The sequence below is a fragment of the Balaenoptera physalus genome, assembly GCF_965194825.1.
Source record: "Balaenoptera physalus genome assembly, chromosome: X".
Taxonomy (NCBI): Eukaryota; Metazoa; Chordata; class Mammalia; order Artiodactyla; family Balaenopteridae; genus Balaenoptera; species Balaenoptera physalus.
Genome location: NC_138903.1, coordinates 113,689,697 through 113,710,360, shown reverse-complemented (window position 1 = coordinate 113,710,360; position 20,664 = coordinate 113,689,697). Strand labels below are relative to the sequence as shown.

The 20,664-nt window shown below is 37.1% G+C and overlaps 1 protein-coding gene across 9 annotated transcripts in view; it reads left to right on the top strand.

Moving 5' to 3' along the window:
- Nucleotides 1–20,420, top strand: part of ZNF280C (zinc finger protein 280C) — a 56,898-nt gene extending 36,478 nt beyond the window's left edge. For 5 of the 9 annotated variants that reach the window (XM_082445322.1, XM_082445326.1, XM_082445323.1 and 2 more), the window contains 6 exons: nucleotides 192–338; nucleotides 6,331–6,462; nucleotides 10,316–10,611; nucleotides 11,107–11,247; nucleotides 15,591–15,653; nucleotides 19,060–19,583. In XM_082445322.1, coding sequence (XP_082301448.1) covers nucleotides 192–338; nucleotides 6,331–6,462; nucleotides 10,316–10,611; nucleotides 11,107–11,247; nucleotides 15,591–15,653; nucleotides 19,060–19,267 — 987 coding nt within the window. In that variant the 3' untranslated portion in view covers nucleotides 19,268–19,583. The other 4 variants (XM_082445325.1, XM_082445328.1, XM_082445330.1 and 1 more) reach the window with 4 other exon arrangements.
- Nucleotides 20,421–20,664: the final 244 nt, after the last annotated feature.

Below are 20,664 nucleotides of genomic sequence, written 5' to 3'. Positions count from 1 at the left end.
AAGACAACTTTTCTGCCTCAGAGATTATCTGTATTACTTGCAGTATCAGGATCCTTGGTTGTATAGGCAGCAGAGCTGAATTAGTAGTACATCATGTTACTCTAAACAAATGACTTATTGTTGCTACTTTGATATAATTGCATACCGTTTATAAATTTTCAAGTTAAATTAAATCTTCTTTATATTTCTAGGTTTGCCAGTTTAGATCATCAACATTTTCTGATGTAGAAACTCATTTTAGAGCATCCCATGAAAATACTAAGAACTTGCTGTGTCCATTTTGCCTCAAAGTTAGTAGAATGGCAACCCCCTACATGAATCATTACATGAAGCATCAGGTGAGATTTAGCAGTTCTTATTTGTTCATTTTGTCTTAGTGTAAAGGTTATATATATAAACTTAGAACATTAGTTAGATTTGTTCTAGAAGGAAAGCAAAGTTGTTCCAAATGACACCATTAATTTATAATTTATGCTGAAATACTTGTGAAACTTCCACTTCTTTTCTTTGTCTGCTTCCTGGTGTTGATGAGGCTCATGGATAGTGAAAATTCTGAAAGGTAGGTACAAATAGGAGCCTAGTGTGGAGGGGAAGAGGAAAGATGAGTGGAATATTTACATTGGACATTTCAAGGGTTTAAGAGTGGTGAGAATGGGAATGATTTTAAAGAGCAGGGGAAAGGATAAGTTTGAACTAAGGAAGATAAGATTGAGGATTCACAATCTTCTGTTTTCCTCTCTCTTCAAACTTTATCTCCACTTTCTAGTCCACCTTTTTTTTTTTTGGCCCCACGGCTTGTGGATCCTAGTTCCCTGACCAGTGGAAGCGCAGAGTCCTAACCACTGGCCCGCCGGGGAATTCCCTAGCCCACTTTTTATTATGAGAAGACATGTGGTTGTCATCAGTGATCCAGGATGGTCTCTTGTAGCAGCCAGTGCAGTGACAAAGGAAACAGCAATGACACATTTCTAGATATGTGAACTATGCCAAAGAGCAGTGTTTAGGTTATAACTTGTTTCTTAGATGACTTTTACCAGTTCTGCTTTTGTAATTTCTGGAATATCAGTACTAGTGCTTGCACCTTTCCCTTGAATTTTCATTTTATGCTTGCTGGTTCTTTTCCTGACACAATTAGACCATCCTTTATTTGGGCTGAAAACTTGATAGAACAGTGAGCCTATTCTTGAGTGCTTGAAAGAGCAGTCATACATTTGCCAAAATCAGAAGTCAGTGAATTTACTGAATCTGATTATGTAATCAAGTTTTGCCTCCTCACTGATCAGCTCATTACATTTCCTTATTATTGAATGCGTTATCATGGCCATTTTATTCAGCACTTGTGCTAACATTGCTTTCAGTTCCAGTCATTATATAATCATGAAATCAACTTATAGTTGTTAATTGGAAAAAATCATAAATATAGAATATCCAAATACATTCAAGATCACCTGTGTTATGGCAACATGCTTATTTTTTTATCCTGGTATATCACCTCACTGTTAAACTCTGGCAAAATCTTTCTATTCTAGAGTTTCCCCCATGTTCCATCAGATGTCAAATAGATGTTCTACTCTAAAATTGTTCCTGGAAAAAGAAATTCAGTAAATGGCTGCACTTACAAAATGAATAGTTTTTTGTTTATTTTTTAATAGGATTTTTCAGAGCTTTTAACATGCTAAAACATGCTTAAAAGATCATAAATCTCCAAGCAAGTGATATTGTATATGTTGTTCCCAAAACTTATTTGACCATTGAATCCTTTATTTGCACAGTACATATTAAGATTTCTTGAGGAATAGAGTTTTTGAAACACTGATCTTGGTGCTCTATATTTCATCTTTTAACCTTTGATTTTGAAAGAAAGAACGAGATATAAAGCAGTAGCTCTATTTTATTATGAAGCTTTTAATGTAATTCTTTCTCTTGTGCTTTACTAAGCTCCAGAGTGAGGTGTAGATGTGGAGGGAGTAATAGATGCTTAGAAAGGTAAGAAAGAGATGGATGGGCTTGCTATGTGGACTGTGTCTCCTAAATGGTTTAACCTGATCTGTAGTCACTCTTGCTGCCGTGAGTTGTATGTCTTAACTTGCCACATATATAGGAAAGCGTTAACCCAGCGGGTCTGAGTTGCTCAAATCATGCACATTTTCAGAAGAGTCTGCTTGCATAACTAGCCCTTGGCTAACTCTGGAAACTGAGCCTTTGTTATTAATTGATGAGTGTTTTACACGCCTGGAACCTTGAGCCATGTGGTACCAGCTTTTCTAGATCTTGTGCAAAAATATGATTATGGTGAACGCCTGCTTTTCTTCTGGAGTCTGAAGATTTGGTGACTGAACCCCATGAAAAACCTGGGCTCTTAGACTCAAAGAGAGCTTCCCTGGAAAACAAAATAAAACAACACAAAACAAAACCAAAAAACTTCATACCTGTTGCTGCAGTTAGTTGCTGGGGGATTGATAAGCATATCCTATGCAGCTCCACTGGGAGAGGGCACTTGGAGACTGGCGCCAGTATCCTCCAGGCTTCACCCGATGCACTTGTTTCCTTTATTAATCCTGTTCTGTATCCTGTCACTGTAATAAATCATAGCTGTGAGTATAACAGCTTTTAAGCCCTATAAGTCCTTCTATTGAATCATCAAACCGGGGAGTAGTCTTGGGACTACTGACACACCATGGGTGCCCAATTTTTTTTAAGTTTGGAGTACCTAAGAGGTAGGCAGTCAGCAATCAATAGAGGAAAGACTCTATCAATAAGAAGCGTCGTCAGGCATCCTTCAAAGTATTTCAGTTTGTATATAATTGTTCACAAAAGACTCAAAAGCCATAGCTGAGCAAGATTATAAGCTTGTAATTGAGATGATATTAGGGCAATTTTAGACCATAAGAATTGTTGAGTCTGTGGCTCATTTTATTCTTTTTAAAGACTTTGGTTGTAACCTTTTCCTTAAAAGAATAGATTATTATGTATTGAGTGATTTCAGAGCTAACAATGTAGTTTGTACAACTTTTAAGAAAGGATGAAGGATTTCAGATGTGTTAAATAGCCTCATTAGATCTTTATAGTAATAACAAGCAGTTAACATATACTAATCACTTGCTGTATGACAGCCACTAGTGCTTTTACTTGCATTATCTTGTCTGATCCTTACAACCACTCTACAAAGCAGGTATGCAATCATTTCCATTTCATAGATAAGGAAACAAAGCTTTATAGAAAGTAAGTAAGTTACCTTGCCCAGTGTCACATTCTCTAATAGTTGGCAGAGCCAAAAATTGACCTAGGGCCCAAGCTTTTACCACAGAGTCATTCTTCACTGACATTAGGTCTAAAGGCAGATATTACAGAGAGTCAGAATTAGCCTTGAAAACCCTCAAATCACCCAAAAGATATAGTATCCTTGTCAAAAAGTTCAACACAATTTTTTTCTCTACCCTTGGAATAGGTCACCATTTTTTTGGTTTAACATGTTATTTAAAAAACGTACTGGGGGCTTCCCTGGTGGCACAGTGGTTGAGAATCTGCCTGCCAATGCAGGGGACATGGGTTCGAGCCCTAGTCTGGGAAGATCCCACATGCCGCGGAGCAATTAGGCCCGTGAGCCACAACTACTGAGCCTGCGCGTCTGGAGCCTGTGCTCCGCAAGAAGAGAGGCCGCGATAGTGAGAGGCCCGCGCACCGCAATGAAGAGTGGCCCCCGCTTGCCACAACTAGAGAAAGCCCTCGCACAGAAACGAAGACCAAACACAGCCAAAAATAAATAAATAAATAAAATTAAAAAATTAAAATAAAAAACGTACTGTATTATTCTCAGCACATCACAGGTATACATGCATAAGAGAGATATGAAAGACTTGAGTCCATCTAAGGGAACAGTAGGTTAATGTACCTATCTCAGGGCTCTGGGCAAATGCTCATTGAATGGAATGGAAGACATTTTGAACTAGTTTAATTGTGCTTGCTTCTCATGTGCACTCTCTGTCAGTCTCTTGCTGCCTGCTTTACTGGTTATTTAACAAATATTTACTGTTTAATATATGCCAGGGACTGTTTTACAGAAGTGAGCAAAACAAAGTTTGTGCCCTCTGGAATTTGCATTATGGTGGCAGGGGGGAGAGAGAATGAGAATGTGTATTATGTCTGAATATATCTGTATGCCAGCTGATAATAAGTACCATAGGAAGGAAATACACGAGGATAGGGAATGCCAGGGCTTAGGAGGTGAAAGAGTAGCTTCCGTTTTTTTATATGGGGTGGTCAAAGAAGCCTCTCCAGAGGAAATAAGGGATTAAGCCATGTGGCTATCTGGGAGCGAATGTTCCAGGCAGAGGGAACAGTAAGTAGGCAGTGAGGTGAGCATATATCTAGATGTTCAAGAAGCAACAAGGAGGCCAGTGTGGCTGGAGCATGGTAAACAAGTGGGAGGAAGAGTAGTAGGAAATGAGGTTGTAGCAATAGAATGCGGGGAAGATAGTATATGGCCTTGTAAGCCAGAGTCAGGATTTTGGAGTGTTATGGGAAGCCATTGGAGTGTTTAGGCATGTGAGAGATTATTCTGGCTGCTATGGAGAGAATAGACTGTTGGGAGGGAAGAGTGGAAACGAGAAGGTAGGAGGCTATTGTGAGAGTGCGGGTGAGTGGCTTGGACTGATCTGGTGGCAGTGGTCGGAGGTGACGACAAGTGGAAAGATTATGCTTTTGAAGGTAGAGCTAAAAGGTTTTATCAGTGGGGTGTGAGGGAAAGAGTTGAGAGTGACCAAGTTCTTCCGTCCTGAGCAGCTGCAAGAATGACGTTCCCATCTATTGAGATATTGGGAAGATTAGGGAAGGAACAGATTTTTTTTCAGGGTGGATGGGGGAAAATCTAGAGTTTAATTTTGTCCATGTTGATTTGAAGTGCATGTTAGATATCAAGTAGTGATGTTGAGTAGGCAGTTGGATGAATACTATTTAAAGTCATGAAACTGGATGAGATATAGGTACAGGTAGAGAAAAGATTTCTGGGAACTATATCTGGGGAACTTTCTGTCATGTTACCTTGCTGTCAGCTTCTTGACTGAGTTTTTTTTTCCCCCTCTTTCCCCTCTCTTGAGTACATATAGGTGAATCTGTTTATGTTGGCTGTACCTATGATATGATCCAATTAACCATACTTCTTAAGATGAAACTAAAATAGTAATACAAGTACATTATATTTACCTATTGCTTTGAACTTTGTAAGGAATTTTTATGTATCAGATGCCTGCTGTGCACCAGTAATGGCTAGGTACTTTAATGTATGTTACCTCATTTGATTTTTCCTAAATGTTTATTTATGTTTTAAATGCAAATAGTGATGAACCTGTGGAGATACAGCTTTAGAGAAAACATTTTTATATTTGTACGTTGTTCCAAATTTACAGATGAATGTACAATACATATTTTAATTGATGACAGCATATACAAAAAAACTGCAGTTGCTAATATGTAGTAGAAAGAACACTAACTAGCTGTGAGCAAGTGCCTTACATCTCTCTTCGGTCCTGTTTCCTATTGGTAAGGTAATAATATGACCAGGTTTCAGAAGGAACGTAGTCAAGGGGTTCTCAAATAGTAAATTCAGATCAGTTGTTCTGATTTATGCTTCTGTAACCATGCCGTCCAATATCAGTCACTAGCCACGTGCATCTATTTAAATTTAAATTAATTTAAAATTAAAATTAAATAAAATTTAAAAATCGATTTCTCTGTTGCACTTGCCACATTTCAAGAACTCAATAACCACATGTGGCAGTGGATACCATATCAGACAGTGCAGTATAGCACATTATCATCACTGTTGAAAGTTCTGTTGGACAAACACTGACATATACAACCATTTCTATAACATAACTTTCTTGGGAGTGTCTGGTTAAATTTGTTTGGTTTTAGAAAGTTCAGTTTACCAACTTGTGAAACAAATGGAAATAACAAAAATTATTTGATCTTTCCAAGAATAAAAATATAATATAGCTCATTTTCATGGTATCATATATTTGAATAGTTTATACTTCAAAGTAATAATTAGATAAACTCACACTACAAATAGTATAGGACTTGTCCCATTGTAATCTAATTGATATAATTATCATATTGATTGCCTGTATGATAACAAATACTTTTGAAACTCAAATACTAATGCAAGAAGTACTTGTAAAAAATGAAATATTTTGGAATTATTTATGATAGGATGTGGTAAAATTCTGGTTTTAAAATTCTTTAGCTATTAGAATTAGCAATTTCAGGTCTCGGGATTTGTGGTGGTAGAAATTATTTTCTAATATTATTTCTAATATTTATTGTAAACAGAAGAAAGGAGTTTATCGTTGTACAAAATGCAGACTACAATTTTTGACCTACAAAGAGAAACTGGATCACAAGACCCAGCATCGGACATTTATAAAGCCTAAAGAGCTAGAAGGATTGCCTCCTGGTACAAAAGTGAGTTTTAAGTATGTTGTATTTTAACATTGTATGATAATAGAAATAAACCCCTGCCTGTTTTTATCTATTCAATATAATATTAAAAATTGACTTCTGGTTGTCATTAAAATTTTAATTTTAGGTTTTATCATTCTTATGCTTGGAAAGAAAATTTTTTATCCATTGTTTTTTGAGTTGATTGAAATGTGCTATATTGGAGCATATTCCTTTGCAGTGAGTGCAACTATATTAACTGTAGACTGAGTCATTGTGTTGTTTCAATACTCTTGTTTTTTTAAATAAGTTTATTTATTTATTTTTGGCTGTGTTGGGTCTTCGTTTCTGTGCGAGGGCTTTCTCCAGTTGCAGCGAGCGGGGGCCACTCTTCATTGCGGTGCGTGGGCCTCTTACCGTGGCGGCCTCTCCAGTTGCAGAGCACAGGCTCCAGACGCGCAGGCTCAATAGTTGTGGCTCACGGGCTTAGTCGCTCTGCGGCATGTGGGATCTCCCCAGACCAGGGCTCGAACTCGTGTCCCCTGCATTGGCAGGCAGATTCTCAACCACTGTGCCACCAGGGAAGCCCTGTTTCAATATTCTATAGTCTGGGGACTTGCCTGGTGGCGCAGTGGTTAAGAATCCGCCTGCCAATGCAGGGGACACGAGTTCGAGCCCTGGTCTGGGAAGATCCCACATGCCGCGGAGCAGCTAAGCCTATGCGCCACAGCTACTGACCCCACACTCTAGAGCCCGTGAGCCACAATTACTGAAGCCCACACACCTATGAGCCCGTGCTCCACAACAAGGGAAGCCACTGCGATGAGAAGCCCACGCACCGCAACGAAGAGTAGCCCCCAATGGCCGCAACTAGAGAAAGCCCGCACAGCAGCAAAGACCCAACGCAGCAAAAAAAAAAAAATTAATTAATTAATTATTTTTAAAAAAACCTTAACTTTAAAAAAAATATTCTGTAGTCTGTTTTTGAGCTTTTCCAGTTGGCAGCGTACATGTCTGCTTCATCTGGTGAGGAATCATGTTTAATTTATCTTTGTGTCTCCAACATCTGTCATAATGCCTTGAATGCCGTAGTTTGTTGAAGTTGGTATTACTGAGTCTACTCTTAGAGAAGCAAATTCTCTTGATTAGCATTGCAGTGTTAAGTGAGCAAACACACATCTGACTACAAATTTCATTTTCCCTCTGCCTTATGTACATCTGTTTTCTTTGACTTCTTTTATGTAAAGTCAGCTTTTGACTATTTGCTCCAGTAGAGGGATGCACAATCCAAAGTGAAATAATTCCCAAGCATTCAGTACTTATATTTGAGTACTAAACTTTGATGTGAGTATGTCTGCTATTTGAGTTCATTAAAATAATGTAAAGCAATGCTCTGAAGCTCCAGAGGGAGAGAAGCTATCCAGTATCCTTCCCTGTAGTCCATTCATTCCATGCTGGAACAAGACGCGCAGAATACTAACATAAGCAGTGCAATCCTCTCTCGTATCTTCCCTTATTAATAATAATAGTAATAATTAGTATACTACAATTATGATATTATTAATAAATGATACTAAATGTCTTGTTAGCACTTCAGAATTAAGCTTTCCATGTGCTTTTTCATACATTATATTATTTAATCCCTGTAGCAAACCAGTGAGGTAGAGAAGGCAGGTATTATTCCCATATTACAGATGAGGCTTAGAGAGGATAAGTTACTTACTCAGGGTCACATGGCTAGGAAGAGGTAGTACTGAAATTTAACCTCAGGTCTTTTGACTCCTAGTTCAGTGCTTTTTGTATGATACCAAATATATAGGTGACTGTTTTTCATTATCAACCAATGGGTATAATCAGACATTTCTTTTTCTGAATATTAAATGAGAAATTTTATATTAGTTCCCTCTAAGAAAATTCTGAATATTATTAAATTCTCCATGCTGTATGATGAATTGATGTAACCTCCACAGTAGTAACCTTTGCCCAAAGAACCCCCAGAGAGAGAAGGTCACATTTACTGGAGATCTGGTTTTTTTGGGGGGGTGCATTGTTGTTTTTAATTGAGGTATAGTTGATGTACAATATTATATAAGTTTCAGGTGTTAACAGTGATTCTGGAGATCTGTCTTATAGTTACCAAAGAGTAATGCATGCCTTTCCAGAGTTATTTCAGGATTTGAGATTTAAATTTTGACCTCTATATTTGCCAAAGCTGTTTAGTTACATCAGAGCATAAAATAGCCGTGGAATGTGCTCTTTTGACCCATTACTATCTGTGTTAACATATAAATGCTATCAATACAAAACTAGTATTACAACAGTAAATAAATACTGAGGTAAATTTCATTTAATTGGTATGACCATTTAGAATAAATGCAAGACTTACCTGATTGTAGTTTATACTCTGATGTTTAACTTTTTGTATTGCAGTGATTTTTTTTTTGGTAACAGCTTTATTGACATGTAATTCATATACCATATGATTCACCCATTTAAAGTATACAATTCAGTGGTTTTTAGCATATTCACAGAGTTGTGAAAACATCACTACAATCTATTTTAGAACATTTTATCACCCCCTAAAGAGACCCCATATCCATTAGTAGTCACTCCCAATTTCCCCTCCACCAGCAACAGGCAAACTTTAATCTGTTTTCCATCCCTGTTGGTTTTCCTATTCTGGACATTTCATACAAATGGAATCATACAATATGTGGTCTTTTATGACTGGTTTCTTTCACTTAGCATAATGTTTCTGAGGTTCATCCATATTGTAGCTTGTATCAGTACTTCGTTCCTTTTTAAGGCTGTATTAAGTACTTGTGTATCAGTACTTTATTCTTTTTTATGGCTGAATATTATTCCATTGTATGGATATACCATATTTTATTTATTCACTCATAAGTTGATGAGCATTTGGGTTGTTTCCACTTTTTGGCTGTAATGAATAATGCTCTCATGAAAATTCACGTACAAGTTTTTGTGTGTACATTTCTCTCGAGTAGAATTGCTAGGAGCGGAACACCTAGGATTATATAATAATTCTTACGTTTAACATTTTGAAGAACTGCCAAACTGTTTTCCAAAGCTACTGCACCACTGTACGTTCCCACCAGCAATATATGAGGGCTGCAATTTCTCCACATCCTGTCAGCACGTGCTGCTACCTGTCTTTTTCATTATAGTCATTTAGTTGGTCTGAGGTGATACATTACTGGAGTTTTGATTTGCATTTCCTTAATGACTAATGATGTTGAGCATCTTTTCATGTGCTTATTTCATGTGTATATCTTCTTTGAAGAAATGTCTATTCAGATCATTTGCCCATTTGTTAATTGGGTTATTTGTCTTTTTATTGAGTTGTAAGAGTTCTTTATATATTCTGTATACAAGTCCCTTATTAGAGATACGATTTGCAAATATTTTCTCTCATTCTGTGGTTATCTTTTAACTTTCTTAATAGTGTCCTTCAAAGCAGAAAAGTTTTAATTTTTACCAAGTCCATTTATCTATTCTTTCTTTGGTTGCTTGTGCTTTCAGTATCATATTTAAGAAATCATTGCCTAACCCAAGGTCATGAAGATTTACTCCTATGTTTTCTTCTAAGAGTTTTAGAGTTTTAGCTCTTACAGTCTGGTCTTTGATACATTTTAAGTTAATTTTTGTATTTAGTATGAGGTAGGGGTCCAAATTCATTCTTTTGCATGTAGATATCCAGTTGTCCCAGCACCATTTGTTGATAATACTGTTGTTTCCCTCACTGAATTGTTTTGGCATCCTTGTCAAAAACCAGTTATGGCCTGCATAATGTGTGATCTTTTTAATATTAATGTGATGCTTAATTTTGTAAAAATGTATATTGCCTTCATTTTTATAGGTTACCATTCGAGCTTCAGTTGGACCTCCTCATTCAGGGTCACCAACTACATCTTCCAAGGATACTCCAGGCACTTCTTCTCTTCAGGTCTCACCTCCAAGGTCTACAAATACAACTGCTGAAAATCCTACAAGAGCTAATGAAAGTAAATATAAGACAAGAAAGCCTTGTGCAGCTACGTCCACTGCAAGTAAGCAAGGTAGAGGTGCATTTGAATATAAAGCAAAAACCTATTACAAGCAAAAGCAAGAGCGCAACAGGAAGAATAAAATCAGCATAGCTTTGAAGAACTTAAGGTAATATCTTTATTCCTGATAAAAGATATCCTGATATTCCTGATAAAAGAAATCCTAATTTAATATTAAATATTAAAGGTTATTTTAATATAGCTTAGCATATCACTAGATATGCACATTTACATGATAATCACTTATCTGGCATGAAGGCCAAGAAGATAATAAAAAGGTACTTTTTACAACTGCTGAACAGAACTTGAATTACTGAGTTTATTGTATAATTGTCATCTTTTACACTAATCTTATATTTTATGCTTATATCTTGTGATAGTTGAATTGTTAACGTGATCCTTTTTATTCCAAGGAAACATTAACTGGTATTAGACTTTTTTACTTATTCTAGCCTGTTGTTTCCAAGCAGATTTTCAAATTATAAGTCTCTATTTAAAGATTTAATTTAAACACCTTGGCTTCAATTAATAAAACATTAATAAGGCTTTACCTTATTTTTTCGTTTTACAATATATTTTTATCATTTTTTTCTGTCTCCATAAGGTGTCTTCAGGGAGTTCACAAGTGCATTGAGTGTCGTTCCGGAATAAAAGATTTTGCAAGCCACTTTTCAATGTATATGCACTGTAATTTTTGCAGATACAAAACAAACTGTAACAAAGCCTTTGTAAATCATATGATGAGGTGAGTTAAACATGTACACTGCCAGTCAAAACTGCCATTCAAGATATTTGGCTTTTGAAAACAAAGCCAGTTTGTCACATCAAGGATCTAAAAAGATCTAGCAACAGGGAACTTCTAGGATATTACCCAATACTGTTTTCCAGCATAATAACTCATGAAATTAGTGGAACAAAAATTTCAAGAACAGTTAGACTAATGAAATTAGAATAGGTTTGTTAGGGAAATTATTTTTTGAAGTCTTTCAAAAAGTGGTCCATAAAATTTTAAATGTTTACTAAATATTTATCAAATAAATACATGTAACCACGTGAGTGTTATGCACTTCAAAGCAGTCAACTTTTAGAGACTTCAGCTTTGTCAGAGACGCCAGGAACGTCATCGGTGCTCACATGCTCGCTCTCTCGCGCTCGCTCTCTCTCTCATCCATCTGTCTGTCCATTTGTCTTCCAAGCCATCTATCTTTGCATTCATTTGATGAATGTGAAATGAGGGAGTACAGGGATATTCCGGTCATGACGCTACTGTTGGAATTTCTTTTCATATATCAATTCTGTTTACATTATTTGAGCACCTACCATGTACTCTATTGCTAGAGAAAGACTTCAGAGCCCACATTACTTTCATTTGAACCTCATTGGTACTTTATGCCTCCGGGATAGATTTTTTTTAATAGACAAAAATTATTCAGATATAAATATACTAAGTTGATTATTCAGATTGAGGTAGTTCCATTTATTTTCAGTCAGAAATAAGGTATAACCAATAAAAGTGGTTTTCTTGCAAATCATAACAAGACCTCTACATTACTTTATGGTCATAGTTAACTACCACTTTCAAGGATTTGCCCACATTTTTTAATGCCTTCAGAACTTAGCTCTCAGTTGTTGTTTTTTTTCCCCTTGATGATCAGCCTGTCATCATGTTGCCTTAACTTCTTTAATGCCAGCACTTCACATCCACCTCTGAGGTGTTGTACCCGCTTCTTTACCACCATCCAATTTTACCTCATCATATACAATATTCATTCGTTTTGAAATCTCATTACCCCAGGACTTTCAGTCTTGACCCCTCTTTCCAGTCCAGCATCACCAATCCAATCGTATAGTCAGCTTCACCCTCAAGTTCATCTGTTTTGAATGTTGCTTTGTTTTTTGTTCTAGAATCCTTTACATCTTCAATCATGCTTAACCTTGCTATCCTTGACTCTCTTATCCTTTTCGACATTCCTCTATGCTCAATTCTAGACCACCAAACTGTGCTTGATTCAGTCAGCTCTGAATTCCTGATCTTTAACTTTAATGTGGTCCTGTCTTTTTAAAAATACCTCTTTGTTTTTATCTACCACATGTTTAAATCCTTTTCAGTACTGTCAAGATTTTATTCTAGTCTCTCAGTTGTTAACCTTGCCTACTAGTTACTCAGAGGTCATCCTTTTCATTTTTCCCAAGGTTGACCTCTTTCTACCTCGTTTTTTTTTCCTTCATCCAGACATTAATCTCAGAAAAAGATATGTCCTCTTTTTCAAAGTTAATCCTGCCCCTCATCTCCTCCATTTCCTCCATAATCTTATGCACCTTCATTTCATCTTTTTCTCTCTACCACATTCCTTCTGCCTGCAAATATTTTCAGGTATTTTTTTTTTTTTTTAGGATGAGGGAGATTTGCCTTTACTTTGCATATTTTCTTATCTTCCTTTTACTGTCAACATTTGTAAAGAGTATTCTTTACTATCTTGTTTGTCATTTCTTTACCCTTTGTAATTTGAGTATCACCCCCATCTATCAGTTCAAGCTGCCCCTTTGAAGGTTATCAGTCATGTCCTAATCACTCAGTGTACTCACTGCTTTTCATTCTTACTCCTCCATGACTTCTTTAGAGTATTTGATACTTTCGATCACTCACTTTTGAAACTCTTCTCAACTTCTCTTAAACTATTACCACCATTTTTTTCTCGTTTGCTACTCCTCTGTTTCATTACCTTTTCTTTCTTCAGCTCTTCTTGCCTCTTTACGTTTCTTTTCTTGGTACTTCAACCACTCTCAGAGTTTTATCTTTTACCTTTCAACTGTAAATCCTCCAATTTCAATGCTGAGTTTTCCTGAGATCCAACTCTTCATCTCTAACTATTTGATAGATATTTTCACCTTTAACTCACTGGCATTTACATAGGACACAAATAAGTCAAACATTTTTGTCTGTCTGGGAACCAAACTCTTATCACCCCAATACCCTTTAAGCTCAGTCTGTCTCCATGCATTATTTCCATAAATGTGGAGCATCACCTGGAAATAATACACTTTAAGTTTCTGAAGCCTGTGGAGTTCTCTTGATCTGCCACCATTCATCATGGCTTCCTGAAAGTCCATCTTCTGTAATTTACCACTCTGCCTCACAACTACTGCAGTGGTTCTGCACCCATACCTCAGTTGTTCCAAACCAGACCACAGCCACCCTCTCTCTCAGTATACTGCTGGGGAGAATGCTGGTCTCTTATTCTGTGCCAAACACATGGCTGCCCCAATGGGGCTTTAATTCTGCCCCTAATTTCCAAGAGATTAAATTGGAAATTATCTTTGGTGTTTCTTAAACCCATGGATCATTCTGTCCTCTCCTTTCCCATTTTCCATAGGCTCCTCAACTGTCCTGTAGGACCTCTAACCCCATTCTATCCCAAAATATTCCCAATTGGCTCCAGGCTTCCTTCATAGCCTTTTTCTAATTTCCAGTTAGCCCCTACCCTGCACTGCATTGTCGTCACGCACACTGATTGCTTACTCATCGTCAGCCTCATGTAGAACTGAAATCTTCCACTTCTGCTCTTCTAAGGGCCTTGAGGCTCTCTCTGTGTTTCCCCTACTTCATTGGTGCCTTGCTTCCCTGGTTGCCTCAAGTACCTCCCTGTTAATTGGATACCCTCACTCCGACCCATGTGGACTTTTGTTATAGGATTAAGCTCTGTACATACAGAAGCTTCATTTTTCTCAGAGGTTGAGTATCTTTATTCTCAGCCCATACCAACTCTGTAATCATAGAGAAGTCAAGCCTCCCAGATTAATTAATCTTCCCCAATGTATAGTTTGTCCCATATTCAATATCTAAAGTGACTTTTCCTTATTCTTTGGAATGCCCTTCTCCTTCCCTTTCATTTTACCTTCTGTGAAGTATCTGATCACCACAGCCACTTGTAGGAATCAGTTGTTTCTTTTTGAGTTCTGTACTACTCAGCTGTTCTGCCTCATATTAAATATGTGTCTATGTCTTACCTACTTGAGAGAGCAGTTCTTTGTATTCACCATAGCACCTATTCTGAGGATTTTTTCTTGGGATTATAGGTAGCCATTCTTTGCCGATGTATACATGGTATGCTGATGATAGTTACTGTGTGTCTAAGGGTAACCATTGACTTGATGTGTTGTCTGGTTTGGGTCTGTCAGTGCAAGCTAGGGCTAGTACTTTTCAAACTTTATCTTGCGTAAGAATCGTCTGAAAAACTTGTTGAAACTGATTTCTGGGCTCCACCACCAGAGATTAATTCAGTAGGTCTGGAGTGGGAGCTGAGACTTTGTATTCCTAATAAGCTCCCAGGTGATACGGATGCTGCTGGTCTATGGACCACAGTTTGAGTAATACTGTGCTACACTAATCCCAGCTAATTCTGCCTGACTTTCTAATACAGGAAAGCTTTCCCTGTCAGTTTAAAAGGGGGTATAAAAGCTATTAGCATTGGCTACAAAATTTGGTTAGTGGTTTTCTGTTCTGTGCGTAGAGAAAGTATTGTTTTAACTCATGAGCTCTGCTTTTAATTCGCGTTCTTTAAAAGCTCTCCTAGTAATTGCAAAAGATTCTTTAAATGTTTCATTTTACTGATGGTAAGTAATGTCATTTAGCCCAAGAAACATTTACTTCCAGGATCATTCAGATTGGTCCCCTGGGCTAAGTATATCAAGATTAGAAAGTAATAATTATTATTCATAACAATTTATATTACAGCAAAATACATTATTAGCCAATACCTTTTAAGTTGTTCTCAACTCTTAACAGTTGAAAAAATTAATTTGATGCTCTTTGCATTTTTAACTCTAAAGGTTTTTTTTTTTTTAATAATGGTGAGGTATGATCATTTAAGAATATTCTCAGGGAAATATGTTGTTCGAAAACACACAGGGAAAATGAAACGTAAGATAAAAATCTTGAATTAAACAGAGATGCTAATAGAGCTTTATAATTTAAATCATGGTCTTTTATTCAAAACTAAGAAACTAAGCATAGGCTTGAAAACTGGTCATAAAATTAATTAATGGCTTATTGTATAATAAAATCTCATTTGTCTTTTGTCTCTCCAGCGCTCATAGCGACCAGCCAACTAAAAAGTTTTATATTTTTAAGAAGCATTCTGGAACTCTCAGGTAACTACTCGATCTTTTTTCATTCTCTCTATTGAAAAATTATAGTAGCTTTTTAACCTGATGCTGGAGTGCCTAGTTTGGAAAATGAAATGATTGCTACTAGACATAATAGAGTTCTGTACTTTATATCCTTAGCTCAAAGAGGGGATTGCCTATATTCTCTAGCTAAACTTGTTTCAGTGATGTCAGGCATTAAGGTGAAACTTCCATGAATTTGCATTATAAAATTAAAAAAATAAGGCTCTCCAGCAATATTTGAAAATTTAAAAGACTTTTAAGATGCCTAGTAAAGTGACTAACACTACTTTGGTTGTGATCAATATATAGCCTTCATAATCCTTGGGGCTTTTTAATTTTTGAAATAAAAGTACACAACTTGTTTACTGTTCAGAGGAATTGTTGTGAACATTTCTAAAGGCATTGATAATTCATTTTGGTTATACCACACACACTTAGCTCAGAATCCACTAAGCACCATTTTTTTCACATTCTTCTAATTCATTTTCACTCCATATTCCTTTGTTTAAGTTCTCATTGCTATTTGAAATACCAGTGTCAAGATCTTTGTAGCAGGAGGCTGAGACATAGACTTTAAGTTTAGCCAATACTTGTTTTGATGCTTTGGGTTAGTGGAAAAGTAGAAGAGGGGATGCTGTGTCTCAGGACCTTTGTATTTATTATTCCTTTTGCCTCATTTCCTCTTCCCCAGATATCTGCATGGGTAGCTAGCTCCCATGGTAGCTACCTTTAGGTAGCTCCTTTAGATCTCTCCTCCAATGAGTGAGCCTTTCCTGGACCGCCCCATTTAAAGTAGCATCCTTTCCCCGGGCCCCACCCCCAGCACTCCCTATCTCCCTTTCTTATTTTGTTTTTACTTCATGGCAGCTTTTTACTGTTCAATGTATTGTACATTGTATATTTCACCCTCTTGTTTATTGTCTATATCTTCTCACTAGAATGTGTGGAGTTCAGATACTGAGCTATGCCAGACATTTGCTGGGTATTAAATAGTGCCTGGCACATCATAGGCATTCCATAAATATTTGTTGAGTAAATTAATATTGAAAGTGACATATGTGGAGTATGTGGATGATAGACAAATAGCTCATAGGCAGAGGAAAGTTTGATTCCATTTTTAACATATATTAGTGCTATTTTTAAAATATTACTAAATTCAAGGCATTAGAAGTTTCTGATAAACTATATTTAGGTATTAACCTGTACTAAAAATTTTTATAGTAATGAAAAGGATTTGTAAAGATGAGAATTTAATTTGATTTTTACCTCACTATTGTCAAACACAGTTTTGTGTTTGGTTCTTAAATTAACTGTATGACTTTAAAGATCCGAGGTGCTTTTTTCTTACCTTGGGTGGATCTCAAATTTAAACAGAAAATTGGTTATTTTCTGTATATGGGAGTTTTCATACTTGTAATTTTACAAAGCAATAAATTTTGTGGTTAATATTTTGTTAAAATGCAGTGTTCATTCTTTAACTATTTATTGTACATCTATTATGTATAACACAATGTAGCAAGTCCTATAAAGATGACAGTGATGAAGAAGGCTTGGTACCAACCTTCAAGGAATGTACCATTTACAGTAAGGTGTGAACATAAATAACTACAGAAATTAATGCAAGGAGGTTTGTAATAAGTGCAATGAGAGTTACTGATTTCAAAAGAAAGAAAGGTTTCTACTTATAAGAAGAGGCACGGGGCATTTTAGTTGGAAGAAGTAGCATGAATAAAAAGGCAGACAGGAAAAAAGCAGAAGACATACACAATGAATGACAAGTAGTACAGTTTGAATGGAGCATGAAGTTCATGTAACATAGCATTAAGTTCAGAGTCTGGGGAAATAGTTTTGAGCTGAGATCCAGATTGCGGAATCCTTGAAAAAGGCTGGGGAACTTGGACTTAATTTTAATTTGAGGATGTTGGGAAAGCCATTGGGGTTTTGTGTAGAATCAAGGGTACTGAAAGAAGATCAGTTTGGAGGGGTATACAAGGTGAGTTGTAGCTACATGAGGCACATAGACTGGTTAAGACTATTGCAGTAGTTAACACTGATTTAATAAGATAACCTGGGTTAAGGTGGCGAGGTGGTGTAATCTCACATTTAAGAATATGGGCTCTGAAAGGGAACCCTCTTGCACTGTTGGTGGGAATGTAAATTGATACAGCCACTATGGAGAACAGTATGAAGGCTCCTTAAAAAACTAAAAATAGAACTACCATATGACCCAGCAATCCCACTCCTGGGCATATACCCTGAGAAAACCATAATTCAAAAAGAGACAGCTCCAGACTTTTTCCCGGACTCCCTCCCGGCTAGCTGTGGCACACTAGCCCCCTTCAGGCTGTGTTTACGCAGCCAACCCCAGTCCTCTCCCTGGGATCCAACCGAAGCCGGAGCCTCAGCTCCCAGCCCCGCCCGCCCCAGCGGGTGAGCAGACAAGCCTCTCGGGCTGGTGAGTGCTGCTCGGCACCCATCCTCTGTGCGGGAACCTCTCCGCTTTGCCCTCCGCACCCCTGTGGCTGCGCTCCTCCATGGCTCGGAAGCTTTCCCCCTCCGCCACCCGCAGTCTCCGCCCGCGAAGGGGCTTCTAGTGGGTGGAAACCTTTCCTCCTTCACAGCTCCTTCCCACTGGTGCAGGTCCCGTCCCTATTCTTTTGTCTCTGTTTTTTTTTCTTTTGCCCTACCCAAGTACATGGGGAGTTTCTTGCCTTTTGGCAGGTCTGAGGTCTTCTGCCAGCGTTCAGTAGGTGTTCTGTAGGAGTTGTTCCACATGTAGATGTATTTCTGATGTATTTGTGGGGAGAAAGGTGATCTCCACCTCTTACTCTTCCGCCATCTTGAAACTCCCTGCATGATTTATTTTTAAGGCCTCCTTTCTTTTCTGATTTTATCATCAATTAAATAGGACATTAGATTGTAGGCTTCACAGAGTGTATCCTTTTTTGTTCACTCTTGTATCCATAAGACCTAGTAGTACAGAGTATGTAACGAAGGTTCTCAGAAAATGTGTATTGAATGGATGAATATTGTAGCCTTGCTTTGCAGATGGGCAAAGGCATGGAAAGATTGTACCTTGCACAAGTTATATAAGTTAGTGGAGTCATGACTGGGCTTTCGTTCTCTTCACTCATATGTTTTGGAAACCGGCATGAGAGGGAACAGCTTATAGAGCACTAAATGCTAGCATAATTTAGACATGGCTCTGCCATTTTCTAGAGACATGGTTATACCATTTCATATATATTGGGCTTATATAACAAAATTTGCAAATGGTGATCATGACACATAAAAAACAAATCAAGTTATTACATGGAAAACTAATGCTTGAACTTGTATATGGATTTTCATAAAAGATAAAAACCTTTCTGTCTTCTTTTTTTCATAGGGGCATTACTCTGGTGTGCCTTAAATGTAATTTCCTAACTGGTTCTTCTGGTTTAGATCTTATGGCTAAACACTTAAGTCAACGTAAAACTCATACTTGCCAAGTTATAGTAGAGAATGGTACGTATATAATTGTGTTACTTTGGATTTCTGATACTTATTCCAGTGTTTTTGATCAGCCACATTACGGCTCTTACATATTAAAATGATAGTTTCATTCCTCATATATTCTTTAAAAAATTTTTTTATTGAAGTATAGTTGATTTACAATGTTGTGTTAGTCTCTGGTGTACAGCAAAGTGATTCAGTTATACACATATACATAGATTCTTTTTCGGATTCTTTTCCACTATAGTTTATTACAAGATATTGAATATAGTTCCCTGTGCTATACAGTAGGACCTTGTTGTTTATGTTTTATATATAGTAGTTTGTATCTGCTAATCCCAAACTCCTAATTTATCCCTTCCCCCCTTTCCCCTTTTCATTCCTCATATATTCTATTTTAAATGTAAAACTCTTCTAATTTCAGTTCCTGGAAGTATCTCAGCTTCTGGACCCACTTCTGCGTAAGTTTAATATTCATTCAGCGCATTTTTCTTTGATGGATTTTAGCACTGTTGCATTTTTTAAATGTGTCATTAATAGAAATGAAAAATATTAAAGTATTTTGTTTTTGTTTTTGTTTTTAAAGCCACTTGTTGAAATAGATTCCTGCTCTATGGAGCTCGTGCAACCTGGTGCAAGACAAGTTGGAATTTCCTAAGTTCAAAGTTCTGAAGTGTTTTCTTACACAAAGGCAGTTTCCTAAGTTCAAAGTTCTGAAGTGTTTTCTCATACGAAGGCGGTTAAACAGCCAAGTTCATGACACTAGTTCTCATTATTCAGCTCTTTTCAGCTTTCAGATGGCACTAGAGTCTTATTCCACCTTATCTTTGTGTCAGGTTAACATATCTTAACATATGCTTTTCTCTCCAGTTGGCTCTCTTCAAAAATAACTTTTGTTGCTATGGTCTTTTCTTGCTTTGCTTAAAATAATTTGTGTTTTTCTCTGCTATACTTGCTTTCAGAATATTGCATTCCAAAAGATGTGACTGTTCGTTTTTTGTCTGTTTTGTCTGGTTTCTTCGTTAATTTCTTATAAGTCTTAAAATTTTAGGTCAGATAGCTGTCTTTTTCCTCATTCCTTGGCTGTCATTGTTCTATTTTTCATATTTTTCAGATGCAGAAGCAACACAGAAATTTCAAAAAAAGTCCAGGGTACTCCTGGTCAGTGTCCCCCTTCGATGGACACATCTGATGCCTGTTCTCTCTTTCCAAGGAATGTGAATTGTTTGACTGTGAGACCTCCACTAGGTTGTGGCCTTAAGAAATCAGATCTTAGGGAGAGTCCGTTCCTTCATGCCTGGCCTCCCATAAGACTGATGCTAATGTGGCCAGAGATGACCTCAAGGCCCACCAAATTGAGCACAACTTCCCACTGGGGGCTTTGGTTCTTGATCTTAAGCTTATGGGTCGATTCTGACCAAGAAAAAAGCCTGTCAAATCAATGCTTCAACATCCAAGTTGAAGTTTAATCATTTTGGCTGCTGCCCTTTAATCTTTC